At 36.4% G+C, this 15,616-nt stretch overlaps 2 protein-coding genes across 2 annotated transcripts; one reads left to right on the forward strand and one right to left on the reverse strand.

The window, feature by feature from the left end:
- Nucleotides 1-4,305: 4,305 nt before the first annotated feature.
- On the forward strand, nt 4,306-7,701 carry LOC130731781 (uncharacterized). Its single transcript, XM_057584002.1, has 3 exons — nt 4,306-6,718; nt 6,914-6,949; nt 7,052-7,701. Exon 1 carries the CDS (start codon nt 4,445-4,447, stop codon nt 5,378-5,380), a length of 936 nt encoding a protein of 311 aa, XP_057439985.1. The 5' UTR covers nt 4,306-4,444; the 3' UTR covers nt 5,381-6,718; nt 6,914-6,949; nt 7,052-7,701.
- Nucleotides 7,702-9,039: 1,338 nt separating this feature from the next.
- On the reverse strand, nt 9,040-15,351 carry LOC130734366 (uncharacterized). The gene is made up of 5 exons (XM_057586735.1): nt 15,191-15,351; nt 13,034-14,075; nt 12,639-12,879; nt 12,134-12,213; nt 9,040-9,407 (listed from the first exon to the last, which is right to left on the reverse strand). Exons 2-5 carry the CDS (start codon nt 14,027-14,029, stop codon nt 9,336-9,338), a joined length of 1,389 nt encoding a protein of 462 aa, XP_057442718.1. The 5' UTR covers nt 14,030-14,075; nt 15,191-15,351; the 3' UTR covers nt 9,040-9,335.
- Between the last annotated feature and the right edge of the window lie 265 nt (nt 15,352-15,616).

Raw genomic sequence — 15,616 nt, forward strand, 5'->3', positions numbered from 1 at the left:
CCACACAATCTGTTCATTTTTTTTTGTTTTGTTTTATGACCCCATTAGATGAAGACAATTACTACTTATCTGGCCACCTTCCTTTTTTTCCTTTGTTAGTCAATGTAACGTTCGCTTGAGTTGAGTTGAGTTGAGTTGGATTCTCCTTCCCGATGCTTCCCTGTTTTACTCTTCTATAATATTTCACTGTCATGATCATTACTTTCTGCTACTTGTAAATGCGTTTTTTTTAGTGATTGACTGTCAGCTAAGGTTAATTGAATTTACAACTCAGTAACTCAGGATATGCATTATCCTATGCCCACATGAATGTTTTGTCTATCTGTCACAACTCAGTAACATACTCTTTGATGCTTTTTCCATGATAGCTTTTCCTGCATATGTGCTGGTTTTACTGGCGTAATCTCAACCTTTCGAGCCTCATCTAAGTTATAAAAACCCATCACAACACTAACAAAATACACACCAACACCACCCCACTCTCTCACTTCACTCTCAAAACCTGCTTGCTTCTAGTAATGGACAACTATACAACAGATCCATTTTTCCTATACACCACATATGCACCCAACTCCTCCTCCCTCCTTCTCAAACATGATGAGCCTTTTGCAACAACATGACATGACAGGTCTTCCAACTTTCACCCAAAGTCTTGATTATTTCCCATATGTCAACATTTCTGAGCCATTCATGTTTCCAACACCACCCTCTCTCTGAATTTCAAATCTATTCCCAGATTTTCAGTTTCTACCACCTTGTGAGGTACCTTATCAAACACCTAACCTGCAATTCTCACCACCTTCTCATGCACCTTATCAAATACCTAACCTGCAAGTATAATCAACTTATGAGGGACCTTATCAGACACCTAACCTGCATTTCCCATATATGGACAACACAAACACAAATCCCCATCTGATGAACCAACCTTATAACAATGAGTAGATTCTCTGTTACCTTTTCCAATGGAGCCGCAAAACAATATCAGTTCCCTTTGAGCATGAAAGATTATCAACTTGAATATTTGTCTCAGCCTCTGAAATTTGAACAATCACTACTACAGGTAGAAGATAGGAAGGGTTTTGTAGCAACAATGACAAAATTCCAGAGATTGCAGAACTGAAAAAGAAAAGAAAACAAACAAAAGTGTAAAGCTGTGTTGTTTCTCCTTCTGAATTTGAATCTGCAAGTGTGACAATGAAAGAAAATCCAGAAAGAGAAGATCCCCAAAGTATTCAACGCCTCAAATGGGATGGTAAGTGGACTCATATGTTTTCTATATATACATGAGTAATGATTCAATAGCACTCCAATTTTTCTTCCAAAATTACCAAATAATGATTGTTTTTCACTATAACTTTTTTTATATGGAAAATAAATTAATTAATTAGAAAACTTTCATTTTATCTTGTGGTTGTTAAATATATACATATGTGAATAATGGAGGGAGGTTGCACAACTTCCACGACTTTGGAAAAAGAAAGTAGTCACTGCTACTGTACTTAAAAATTTATAAATCGAGCATAGATGAGCCTTGAGATATAGGTAAGCAAACCAATCACATGTAAGTAACATTATTTTAGGCAATTTCTCTAGTACCTCTCTAAAAATGAAGTAATTTTATACAATAAAAATGGGGTTGCTTTGGTACCCTTTTGAAATGGGAGGGTTTTAAACTTTCAGCTGATTATTTAAAGTATAGAGGACGAAATTGTAAATTATAAAAGTTTGTTATTGAAAAATTCATGACAAATTAAGGCTTACGGGTATGACACCCCTTAAGTTTTAGATGGGTGTCAGAAAAATTGCCTAAAAATATGTTAATTACATGGGATTGGTTTGCTTACCTATATCCTAAGGCTCATCTATGCTCGAAATATACATCTTTAAGTACAATAGTAGTGGCTACTTTCTTTTTCCAGAGTCATGGACGCTCTTCCTCAACCTCCCTCCATTAATCACAAATGTATATTATTTAACAACCACAAGATAAAATGGAAGTTTCTAATTAATTAATTTTATTTTCCTTATAAAGAAAGTTATAGTAAAACAATCTTTACTTGCTAATTTTGGAAGAAAAATTGGAGGGCTATTGAATTATTACTCATGTATATATAGAAAAAATATGGGTCCAATTACCTTCTCATTTGGGGCATTGAATACTTTGGGGATCTTCTTTTCAGTATTTTTAGTCATTGTTACACTTGTCGCCTCAAGAGGAGAAGCAACAACAGCTTTACACTTTTATTTGTTTTGCTTTCTTTTGCCAGTCATGCGATTCTTAGCAATTTTGGTCATAGTTGCTACAAAATCCTTCTTATCTTCTTCCTGCAATAATGGATGTTCTAGTTCCAGAGGCTGGGACAAATCTTCAAGTTGATAAACTTGCATGCTGAAAGGGATCAGTGACATTGTTTTGTTGCTCCACTGAAAAAGGTAACATAGAATCATACCCATTGTTATAAGGCTGGTTCAATCAATTGGGAAATTGTGTTTGTGTTGTCCATATATGAGAAATGCAGGTTAGGTATTTGATAAGGTGCATCATAAGGTGATGACCTGCAGGTTAGGTGTTTGATAAGGTGCCTAAGAAGGTGGTGAGAAGTGCAGGTTAGGTCTTTGATAAGGTGCATCATAACGTGGTGGAAACTGAAAATCTGGGAATGGGTCTGGGATTAAGGGAGAGGGTGGTGTAGGGAAACATGAGTGACTCAAAAATGTTGTCATATGAGAAATGATCAAGACTTTGGGGAAAAGGAGGAAGACCTATCATGTCATGTTGTTGCAAAAGGCTCATGTTTGAGAAGAAGGAGGAATTGGACGCAGAGGTGGCATATGGGGAAAATGGATCAATTGTATAGTTGTCCAGTACTGACACATGGTTTTAAGAGTGAAATGAGATAGTTGGGTGGTGGCGGTGTGTGATTTGTGTGAGTGATGTGGAGAGATTTTATAACTGAGATTGGGCTTGAAAGGATGAGGTTGCGCTAGTAAAACCAGCCACTATGCAGGAAAAGCTTGCACGAAAAAAGCATTAAAGGGTGAGTTACGGAGTTTCGACAGATGGGCATAACATTAATGTGGCATTAGGATAATGCATGTTTTGAGTTACTGAGTTGTAAATTTAATTTACCTTAGCTAGCAACCAATTACTTAGAAAGAAACACATTTACAAGTAGGTTCAAATCAGAAAGTAATGATCTTGAGTGGGTGAAATATTATAGAAGAGTAAAAGAGGGAATGATAGAGAAGGAGCATCCAACTCAGATCAAGCGAGCATTACACTTCGCTGACCAGGAAAAAAGGAAGGTTGCCAAGTGGTAATTGTCTTCATCTCACAAGGTCATAAAAAAGGAAACAAAATCGATTGTGTGGATGATCCATGTAACTGTCTAGAATTTTGAGAAAGTAGAGAGATACATGTATAGTGAGATGAAATGGTGGCAATTGCAAAGAGAGATGCAAACTGGTGAGGATTTTAGTTATTGCTTTGTGTTGCTTGGGAGCATATTAATTGAGAGGAGTGTCTTATTGTAAGAGATGAGAGCATTAAGTCATAACCAAATGAGAATTAATTGGACCCATATGTTTTATTTATATAAATGAGTAATGATTCAATAACACTTCAATTTTTCTTCCAAAATTACCAAGTAATGGTTGTTCTCACTATAACTTTCTTTCTATGGCAAAAAAATTAATTAATTAGAAAACTTCAATTTTATCTTGTGGTTGTTAAATAATATACATCTGTGATTAATAGAGGGAGGTTGAGGTAGAACTTCCACGACTCCGGGAAAAGAAAGTAGCCACTACTATTGTACTTAAAGTTGTATATTGAGTTCATGGATGAGCATTGAGATATAGGTAAGCAAACCAATCCTATGTAATTAACATTTTTTTAGGCAATTTCTCTTGCACACATCTAAAAATGAAGGGTGCATACCCTTTAGTCTTAATTTTTCACGATATTTTCTATTACAAAATTTGCAATTTAATTCTTCATACTCTAAATAATCAATTGAAGGTTTCAAAGTCCTCCCATTTGGAAAGGGTACTGTAGCAACACCATTTTTTTATTGCATATTTTTTTGGCAATTTCTTTAGTACCATCTAAAAGTGAAAGAGATCCAAAAGTGAAAGAGATCCATATCTTTAATCATGTTTTCTTTATAAATAACTTTTGTAAATTCATAATTTTATCCTTAGTATGCTAAAAAATGAACTAAAGTGTAATATACCCTCCCATTTTCAATGGGTACAGGAATAACGCTTTATTTTTCTTCAACGTCTCATAGGATGCTAAGAATAGGCTATTAATTGCACATGTACACCTTCGCCGTGCACTTCGCTGTTAGTGGATGGGATTACCGATTCAATTGGGTATCACCAGGTCCGAGGTCTTTTCAAGCATCTGGGGAAGTTGAAGAATGTCTTTGTTCAACGGATGAGGAAACAGGGTCGAAAGTTCCGGTTTGGTTTTGTAAGATTTGCTTCTAGGAAGGAGGCTTTGGCTGCTATTCGGTATGTGGATGGGTATCGAATTGGAGGTGGGTTTCTTTCTGTTGCGTTGGCTAGGCCTCCGATTCAAATGGGTATTCAGAAGGCTAGTGTCAAAGATTCGGCGACAAAGTTGGATGAGCTTTGTTCACCGTCTCTGTTGGCAAGTGATTCTAGTTTAGCTTTAAAGTCTTCGAAGGAGGTTTTGGTGGGGAAGGATTCTGGGACCAGCGCCTCGCTCTTTTCGCCAAGAGAGGGAGAGATGATTTCTGGTTTGTGTAGGTTTTTTGACAGAGGTCCCTGGGTGCGTAATGAAGATTTGTTTCCTGAAATTAATTCTCTAATTTGTCGGACTGGTTTTGGCTTGATGTTGATTGATGGGGAGAGGATACCCTCCGAGTTCCTGTTCCCGGAAGTCTTGTCTTTGGGTTCTGATTTTTCTGCTGGCGTAGGGTTGCTTGGGTGTCCGGCTTCTGAGAGGTGCATTTTGGAGGATGCTTTGGGTGTTTGTCACACTGTTGGAGTTAGGGAGGAGGCTATTGCTTCGCCTCATGAGGTGCTTTCTTTACCTCGTGGTTGTGAAGTAAAAGCCTCTAGGCCTAGGGGTATGCCTAGGTTAGTTGAGAAGAGTGGAAGGAAGAAGAAGGATCCAGATGGTCCCTCTAGAGGTTACGGCGTACCGGAAGGCTCATCTTCTTTGGAGGCACATGAAGGGAATCAACGGATGCTTTTGCCGGCGGAGTTTTCGGAGCCTCATGGTGTTATGACTAGAGCGATGAGTGCCCTCTTGATGGGGAAACGATTGGGCATGTCATATGATTGTACGAATGCGACTGCTCTGAACCAGATTGCTGCTCAGATTCAAGCGCGCAAACCTCCTTAGGGATGGTGTTTGGTTGTGTTCACCTTGGTCTGATGTGTGGGTTTTCTTGGGGTTGTTTCTTGAGAGGCTTCTTGGAAGTTATTTTGGTCTTTTGGGTTTGATTGCTATGGGGTATAAGGTCTATTCTTTTCTTTTTAGGGCTGGATGTATAGTCTGTCTTGGGGGCTTGTCTGAGCATATTTCCATGGTTGGTTTTTTTGGCTGTTGGATCCTTTTTTGTTGGTTTGTATCTTCTTGACTATCATATCATATATATCATTTTGCTTTCGAAAAAATAATAATAATAAAAGTCAGATGTATGTTATGGAGACTGGAGAGTGTTGGTAAAATTGCATTTGCTCTTTTTACCAATTTCTATCATTGAGTTTGTCATTATTTTGACTTTATAGTGAGATGTTTTTCCCAATGTAACATAAGACTTTTTGAGGCATTATGGACAAAAAATGGGAGATTATACAACTCTTTACCAGGATTAATCTCATGCTCCGGTTAGTTTTACTTTTCTTGTTATGTTACACAATTTAGTAAACATCGGGTATCAATATTTTTTCTTCAGGATTTGAGACCGAGTCCTAGAATGAGATTCAAACGAGTTTGATGGGCCCTGAAACAGTTTAAACTGTTCAATTGACCTAAAAAGGTAAAAAGATTTTGAATTGGAGTTAGGGCATACTGGTGCGTAAAATAATGAACATAAAATTTCTAAAAAACAAGAGTGTTGAACAAATACATTGTTCATTGGTGAAATTGAAAGAAAGAGAAAATGAAGAGAAATGAGAGCTAATAGGCTAAAGATAGAACCTCACTTTTCTTCATCTTTTTCCATTCTTCATGTCAGAATTTTGAGTACATTGCCATGTGAAGCACCTGAAATTGAGACATGTAACTTGTTAAGTTCTTTTATGCTAAAGAGAAATCAAACACCGGATTTTATTTCAACTTCTTTGCATCTCTTAAACACGCTTTCCTCCATTTTCTACCTAGTTGTATTCTCCGACCTTGCTCTCTAATTACAAGACCATGAGTTTCTTGTGTTTCTGTTTGTCACAGATACAAAATAGTCTTTTGCGGTTGAACAAATTGTCAGTCACACTCCCAATATTTTCCAGCATATGTCATACTGTCCAATATTTGTGCTTTAATCTCTCATAATTTATTCATCTCATGAGTTGATATTCTCTTCTCTGTCACATCAATTTAATTGTGTCACATAGAGAAGAGTCTGACAATTATAATCTTACTTTGCTTAATTTTTCAAATGACATGAGACAATTTGGTTGATATTGGAACATGGGAGAATATGGAACACGGACAAAAGATCTTCATCATCCAATTTATGTAAGTATTTACCTCTGCTTGCCCTTTATGATTTCATGGTTCTTTAATTGTTTGATCGATCATAAAAAAATTTATGAGGGTTCTAATATTCAAGTGAGTAATATTTTGGTATCATCTAGTATCATTTATAACACTAAAATAATTAATATGAAGGATATGTATACAGTATACTTATTTTTTTTTGTCTTGACCCAGGTATCCTCACAGCCCCCACGATCAGCGCACTAAGCGGTAGGGGGTTGACCAATGAGTTTTTTCTATGTATACAGTATACTTATCTCAAATTCTCATTATTAACAAAGTCAACAATTTTATATGTGAGGAAACAAACAGTAAATCAAAAAGAGGAAAATGCAAAAGGATCGCAACCCTCATCATCAAAAGGCAAGGATGGAAAGCGAAGGAGAATCTTCCTCGGCTAAAGAGATGAGCCTTGATGAAATGAAAGAAAGTGGGGTGGAGGTTCTTCTTCAAGTGGAGGAGAAAGTGAAGAACCGGGAAACACAGAAGGGGTATGGAACTGGCAACTGGGTATCCGTTGGGGAAGAAGAAGCTAAAGAAGTCAAGGAAACTAGGTGTATGAGGCTGCCCTAATGACTAATGATAACATTTGCATCAATGAAGGATGTGATGATACTTAAGATTTTAGACATGTATTTTTTTTCCATCTTCCAAAAACATTTTTTTAGACATGCATGTCTTTTTTTTTTTGACAGTTAGACATGCATGTCTTGGTGGATCATATATATATATATATATAGGGGGAGTATCATATGAGAAAACATTTCTTATGTGAGAAAGATAAGAATGATTTCTAGCCATTAGATTAAAATATGTGGCTAGAATTAAAACACTGAATTAAACAGTCACGTGCCAGATTTCCATCTTCTTCCCCCAAGTATTCTCTCTGCGGCCATCTAGTGCCTGTGACCCATTCCTCAATCCTCCAATCATTGTCCCAGTTGCAACCCGATGCAATATGTGAAAACCCAATTCCCACAGCGGCACAAATTCTTATTGTTCTCTTCCTCTATATGGAAGAGATTGTGGATCATATTCATATACCCTTGAAGTTTTGATGTTTTTTCTTTGGCGGTGGTGCTTCTGCAGTTAATAGTCGCTCACCATGTTGTTGTTGTGAATGTCCCCTGTTCTTCGAGTTGCGTCGCGCTCGCCGCTGAATCGTCCACAAAGTGCTAGAGATGCAGATGCACATTAAAATAAATAAATTCAGCGGTTTTCTTTTTACATCGTTACTTATTGACTAGAATTCCATGTCAAGTCGTTTTAAACCGTATATTCAAAAAGCAATAAAAAATTTCCTTTGTAGTAAATATATTAAATTTAGGTAATATTAATTATTTACTCAAAAAAACTCTAATACTATTTATTAAAGTAATTTAACACAATCACTTTTTATTTTACTATATTTATGATTTAAAACTATTTCAATATTTATTTATTTATTTATTTAAACTACAATAATTTTTAGGCTAAAAATCACTTTTAGCCCCTGATGTTTTAAGTTTGTGCAAATTCTGCCCCTACTCTATTTTTGTCGATGTTTCTACCTCTCATGTTTTCAAACAGTGCATTGTCTACCCCTCCGTCAGTCAGACGTTAAAAAACTAACGGAATGAGCTGATTTGGCTAATTTTTTTTTTATATTTTTTGGACCTAGCACGTGGAAATTACTAGTGAAGTTGGAAAAATGGGGCATGAGAGATTCAAACTCAAGACCTGTAAGTAGCAAAACATGTATTTAACCAGTTCAGTTACATACATAATCGATATATACATCAAGCAAATTTAATTTATATCATTTCCTTGATTATCATCAACTTCATATACTCATCTTCATCTCTCCAATCCACTCAGGAACCTCTCCTGAGAAAGTCTGACTGACAGAGGGGTAGACGGTGCACAGAGGGGTAGACGGTGCACTGTTGAAAAACATGAGGGGTAGAAACGTCAACAAAAATAAATTAGGGGCAGAATTTGCACAAACTTGAAACATCAGGGGCCAAAAATGCTTTTTAGCCTAATTTTTAAATAATGTTTAAAAATATTGTAAATAAACATATACAACGCACGGATATTATATCTAGTTATTTAATAAAAGTCGCTTCTTTTGTAAAAAAGTATAAAAATAAAGATCACTTGATTTTCAACTCACTTGCAATATATGTAATTTTGCTAAAATATATTATTTTCAAAATCAATTTTCACAACATTTAATCTAAACACGCATTTAGCAATTTCTTCCTCACCATACTTCCAACACAGAAACCTACCTAAGTTCCCAAGCACACAAACAAGAATAGTGAAACATGAGACCTTTCTTTTCAACTCAACAAACACATGAACAAGATATTTTTTATCCACCCAAGCCCCCCAATTATCATCTGCCCCATATTCTCAGTAATGAAGTGCAGCAAAAGAGGGGACCAAAAAGAGATAACAGGAACGAGAGGTAGTTTCCATACAAAAAGAGCTACAAATGAGGAAAATCTCAATCCTTATGTCACCAACCAGGTCATAGCTCAAGGGCTAAATTTAACTGTACATAAACTTCATTGCCTATGCCAGCTTAAATCACTGCTTCCAAACTTCATTTTCACATTGTTTGTAAATACTCCAGACATGTTTTATCAAGCCAGGGCTTAAATACTCCAGGGTGGCTCAAATTCTGCAAGAAAAAATGAACGGGAAAAGTACATAAGTAAACTTGACATTACATGCTATTCACCCTAGTTTGGCAGAAGATGAATACAATAACTCACTCAGCAATGTAAACACATGTAAATGTGAAACTATGAAAATAAAAAATTGAGGCAAATGAACCAGCAAACGTAGTCTGAAACGTTTCACGCCAGAAGATGAAGCTCGTGCAAGACAAAAAAGGCCACTAAATCTCTAAGTACTTCTAAATAACCAATCTGTTACTAGTAAAGGAGATACCATCAGTAGGTCTAAATCCAATTCCTACCCATGCCATTTTTATAGTTTTTCTTTCTTTCTTAATTTAGTGTTTTGATTAAGAAAATATTACTGATGGGGAGAGACGTTCTTTTCCCAAAACTCAATGACAAGCCCTTGGTTAATACATCTGCAACCTAGTGCACAGAAGACACACTTGCTATCGCTATCAAAGTTCAAACAACTAACCAGCTTCTCCAAAGTGAATTTTTGATCTACGTTCTACGTCAATATATTTTCTCATGTCATGCTGAATTTTACAGAGCAATGTTGAGAACAGTTTTATAGGATCTTCATACCTAACGTTTAAGTTATCCAAAACAAACTTCATCCACAAGTTTACAAAATCTTTCTGGCATAGCTCTACAAGACTACAATTTGTTTCATGTTTCTCCATGTGACTAGATTACCAGCCTGATGTCTCTGCATCAGTATAAAGTATAAACCCCCATGGTCAAGTTTCCACCTCTTCTAAAATCTAAATAACAATATTCTCTTAGGTGTGAACTTCAAGTATTAAGGGAGTCACTTTAGAGGATTAAGTTAATCATCACAACCGTGGACTGAGAAATCAATAGTTGATATTGTGATCATATATTTGTACATGCATAACAAACTATGATGTTCCTTAATTTGCATTTTTCACATCAAATTGTTGAAACTCCAATCCATGACGAGCAACAAGTCAGCAGTATTCTAAGCATGTTCATTTTCTCCATTGGTGCAAATGAATCCTGGTAGCCAACTCCGTAAAGTACAGCTTTTTGCAAAAAGTTTGGCTCAATGGAAATTGAATTTCCCATCACAAAGACTTTAAAACAAAACCGAGGATGTCGAAGACACTAGTGTTGAAGCCAAATTTGAGCACTAGAATTTTTAGATGTAGAATGATGATAGGAACTTAGTATCTTCTAAATGGGGTCACCCTTAGTATTCTTGGCCAAAAGATAATACAGCCCACCCTGTTTATCAGCAATTCTGATTGTCTTCCATGAAGTAAGATCATGAAAAACAGTGGGAATGAAAAAAGGTTGCACTTACAACACAATAAAGGTCTTTCATGAGTCTATGATTGAAAATGAGGTTTGTTAAAATTCTAGGAACATGTAGGACAGTATTTAGGGGAAGAAAAGGCTGGAAATTAAATTACCATGGCCAGCAGTTAGGGTAAGGGTTATCAGCGACAGTTATGGTACACTTATTGGAAAAGGGTTGATAAAATAGGAAATGTGACGGACAAAATGTGACATAGTTTGTAGCACCAGAGTCAATAACCTAAGAATACTTAGAAAGCATGCTCATGGAAATATGGGATTGGGAATAAAAGCTCTTACCAGTCTCAAGTTCAAAACAAGTGTTGAAAGGCTTACAAAAGAGAGACAACAAGCGTACGCAGGTGGAACAAGTGCCAGAGGCTTACATGTTAGACATGGTTTAACGGCAGATAGGGTTTACAAAGGAAAAGGAGTCCGCCTGTAACTAAGGAACTGTAATACGGTGAGCCAGTGAAAATGAATTTCTAGTTAGAAGAGGTCGTTGTAGCAAGAGCCAAGAACGGTTGAAAAACCGAACCTTAGGAAGAACTCACTGATATCTAAACCGAGGTGCCAGTGATGTTAAGAATATCATCGATGACATGGTGTGGTGTCACAACCATGGATCAAAGCAGAGTGCCGTGAGGCATGTAAAGTGGGCTCAATGGCGTGCTGAACAGAAAACAAATGTATCGCCACATGAGTCTATGCACAAGAACTAGGATGAAAAATGCAAGGTCTGAGGTGGGCCAGTCTCTGAATGACGATCCTTCCAGTAATGATTTATCTGAAAACGGACAGAGAGCTAATGCTAATGGCGGAAACAGCAGCTCCCTTGATTGTCAGGGAGAAAAGTATCAATGCGCAATGAAAGTGCTGAAAAGCTATAACAGGGAAGGGGCAATGAGTTGCTGTTATTGGATGGCCACAAAGAAAGCGCCTTGGGTTCTGATGCAGATGCAAAGTCTGTTGGAGCTCTGATACCAAGTTGAAAGTTTAAGGGAATAGTAACATGAATCCATTCATTTATCAATCTGTACATGACAAGCTATTTATAAGCTTATGCAGATAAAGAAATAAATGTGAAATCTATCCTCAGGGCAGCCCGTTGCACAAAGCTCCTGTATGCGCGGGTCCGGGAAGGGGTCCCACCATTTTGTGTATTGTACGCAGCCTTACCTTGTTTTATACACAAGAGGCTTTTTCCAGGACTTGAACCCATGACCTCAGTCACATGGCAGCAACATTTTACCGTTGCGCCAAGGCTCCCCTTTGCGAAATCTATACTAATAAAGAAAAAATAAAATACAGCTATTACGACCTAAATATTTGCATAATTTACACATGTACACATTAATGATCTAACTGCAGAAATTATGTGAACATGGATCTACTGACTTACCCTCAACCAGAAAAAGAATCCACGCAAGAGAAACAAAACCCTATGAGGTTCCTTGATTGCAGCAATGACATCGCCTAAATCTGCACAATTATGAAACAAGTATTTGAGAGGTATGGAATCAGATTGAGCATAGAAAGAGTTCTGGAATAATGAAAATAGAAGCATAAGAAAGTTCAAAAGTAGAAGCACCCTAAAAATTTGCACAAACCACAGATTTGAATACAGACTGAAATTGTTAGGATCCGTAAAATCCTAACAGCGGAACGGTAGAAAAAAGAAGATAAACTGGAAAATAAAGAGATGAATCGAAACCATTAAACCAAGAGATTAATTTTTTTTTTTGGTATTTTTATATATCAATAGACAGTTGCTTAATGTTAAATGTAGGAATGAATTGAAACCATTAAATCTACATTGCATGGTTAGGATCGTAATTCATGCCACCATCTTCATATATGAAAGAGAAAAATCTGAAAAATCGGAATACTTGACAATATGGACCTACCAGGGTTCAACTCAAGATATGATTTGTTAACAGTACCGCTAACATGATATGGTTTATTCACCCCCCCTCGTAATTCTATATGACGTTCCATTTGTGTCTGTTTACGTACTGAATCCAGAAATCCATCACACTCTTGCTGGTCAAAAGGCTTTTGAAGACATTCCATAAGTCTTCTCCTAAACTGAGAATGATCAGCAGAGAATTGCTTGCTGTCTCCGGGGTTCATTTTGTTCTCAAACCACTAAACAGACCACAAAGACAAATTGTGAAGAATTAGTTTTTTGAAAGTTATTTATTAAAAATAGTTAGTCCAAGATTGCATAATAATATTCGTGTGTGAACCATATTGCAGGTTATGACTAATACAGTTACAGTGTGAAGTCGAAGAAACTTACAGATGAATCATATACTTTCGAAGATACAAATGGTGTGTCTTCACAAAATAGATCAGGTTCTATAATAATTAGATCTGAATCCGAGGAATTACTGCCACCCTCCACTTCAGATGCCATTGTTGTATTCTTGTCAGGCATATACACCATATCGCCATCAAGAATCCCACCAGAATTAAGATATAGTTGGTAATCTTCATCAGCTTCGGAATGCTCTTCAGGAGTATAAAATGCAAGATTTGAAACTTGGGAATTTTGCCTAGCACTTGATCTTTTTCGTATCAAATCATCATTTATATAGACCAAATTGTCACCATCAATCCTACATGAATTCAGAAATATCTGGTAATCTTCATCAGCATCATCAAACTCCACATCATTGTGGCTAATATTCTGGGGAACACTAGAAGGCATTTTATTACAAGGTCTGCTTTTAGGGTCGATACTTTTCTGAGATTCCATGGGGCGACCTGTCTGTTTTCTCATTGAATCACTACTTGCATTTCCGACATTTCCAGCTCTATTGTGAGTCAAATCGTTAGACAACTTAGAGAATAACTTGAGCCCATTATGCGAAGAGTAAACGTAGGAATCACTTTCTTCCCTCATATTCTCCAAGAACATCTTATAATCAGGATCTTCACCATCATCATCATTGTCACTGTTGTAGCCAGTGTTGATGTTAATATCAGAACCAACATTAATATTACTGGCACAATCAATATCAGAAACACAGGCATCCAAATATACTTTGTAATCTTCATCAGTTTCATCCTCTACAATATGAACATTTTGCTCTGTTGAAACAGCCATATTTCCATGACTCTTCACAGTTTTACTGGCAGATGCAGAACAGTTTTGCAAGCCCACGACCTCCCTGACCTCCCTTCTCTTCCAACGCCTTTCTGCCCTTGATCTTTTATCCGCAGTATAAGGACCCCTCCAATCCTCAATCATAAGAGAATCAACCGGGTCGGTCTCTATTGAAGCACGCCCCATTTTCCTTTTATAAAAACAATGTCATCCTTTAAAAAAGGAACACTCGCTGCAAAAAACAAAGAAACATTATAAAAGAAAACAGTCCATTTGTTATGATTGAGATTGACATCTTGAGGAGAATAATTACAGTGAAAAATACTTCTCCAGAAAACACATTGTTCACTGCATAATTGGAAACAGAATGTAATCCAAACAACAGACACAGTACAGCAGCTTAATTGAATGCATTACTAGGCATTTAAGTTTTATTAAATACAAAAACTAAACAAGCCAATTTTCTGGAAAAGGAGGGGATTTCCTAACTGAACACCCACTCTCACATAAACAAGTGTTCCCAAGGCATCCCAAAGCTAGACCATAAGAGTTGCACAACTAAAAACATTCGCCAATAAACATTATACCCATTCTGCACATTTTATCTTCAAAATAAAGAACAAGATTACTATAAGCAGCTGCAGCCTAAATTTGTTCGGTTGGACAAATAGTGAGAGCAAGGAATTAATAAAATACCAATTTCTTGTGAGAGCCAACTTCATGGTGCAATCTATCTACCCCTGAGACTTATACTCATAGAACTAGATATATACTACCCCAACCTCCAGGATGGGATGACCCAGCTGAAAGTTATTGTGTCACACTAACTGAAAAATCATGACATGAGTCCCACAAATTAAGAAATAGGCCCCTTCAAATAAGAAGTGAAATTACATTGCTTGTGTTCTACCAAATAAATAGCGAAACCTACATGATTTGATGATACCCAATGTAAAAAATGTGTTCACCATAATATTACAGAATATATTACAAACAATTTTCATCTTTCAATCACTCATAGAAGACTCCCATTGCATCAAGCACATGCAAAACAATCCCTATCTCCATTCCCTAACACCCATCATAATAATGACTAATTTAGCCTAATAATTCACACATGAACAAAATTTAGAACATGTAGCATTCTCAGTTTTCACCCTTTGCATGTTAAAAGAACAAAAAATGCAATATTTTGTAAAATTCAATTGAAGCTTAAAAGAAACACAGATCCAAACATGCATTAACCTAGATACTAACAATAGAACATTACATGAAAATTGAGAAAAAACAACAAAAACAGAATCAAAGCAAGAACAGGAAAAGCGTGAAAACGAGAGAGAAACAAACCGTATTCTGAGAGAAAAGCGAAACGGAGAAGAAGCAGTGAAGCAACAAAATTTGTAACTCTTGTTCTCTCAGAATCACTGTCGTAATGGCCGAGGGAGAGATTAATGTGGCACAGAGTTTAATGTACCAACCCTACTACTGTAACTTAATCGTCTCATTTCACGGGTTACTATTTCTATATTCCATTATTATTAAGATAATCGTGCCCCAAAAAGATCATAAATATTAATTTCATAATAAATGTTTATTTCGTTATTTTTTTTATTCAAATGGGTATTTATTCAAAATTAATTAATGCTACTAAAATAATGTGTACTCTCTTTGCAAAAATCTATACAACCTCTTATCCTATTTAGAGCATCTTCAATGCAAGGTTTTTAATTCTTATCATTTTTTAGTTAAGAACTTAAAACTGAGTTCTTAACT

This window comes from Lotus japonicus, chromosome 1, assembly GCF_012489685.1.
Source record: "Lotus japonicus ecotype B-129 chromosome 1, LjGifu_v1.2".
Classification (NCBI taxonomy): domain Eukaryota; kingdom Viridiplantae; phylum Streptophyta; class Magnoliopsida; order Fabales; family Fabaceae; genus Lotus; species Lotus japonicus.

Coding starts and splice junctions, on each gene's coding strand:
- LOC130731781 (XM_057584002.1), top strand. CDS start 4,445: ATGAGGAAACAGGGTCGAAAGTTCCGGTTTGGTTTTGTAAGATTTGCT.
- LOC130734366 (XM_057586735.1), bottom strand. CDS start 14,029: ATGGGGCGTGCTTCAATAGAGACCGACCCGGTTGATTCTCTTATGATT. Junction 12,880..13,033: donor CGAAAGTATATGATTCATCT/GTAAGTTTCTTC, acceptor TGGTCTGTTTAG/TGGTTTGAGAACAAAATGAA. Junction 12,214..12,638: donor ATATCTTGAGTTGAACCCTG/GTAGGTCCATAT, acceptor ATAATTGTGCAG/ATTTAGGCGATGTCATTGCT.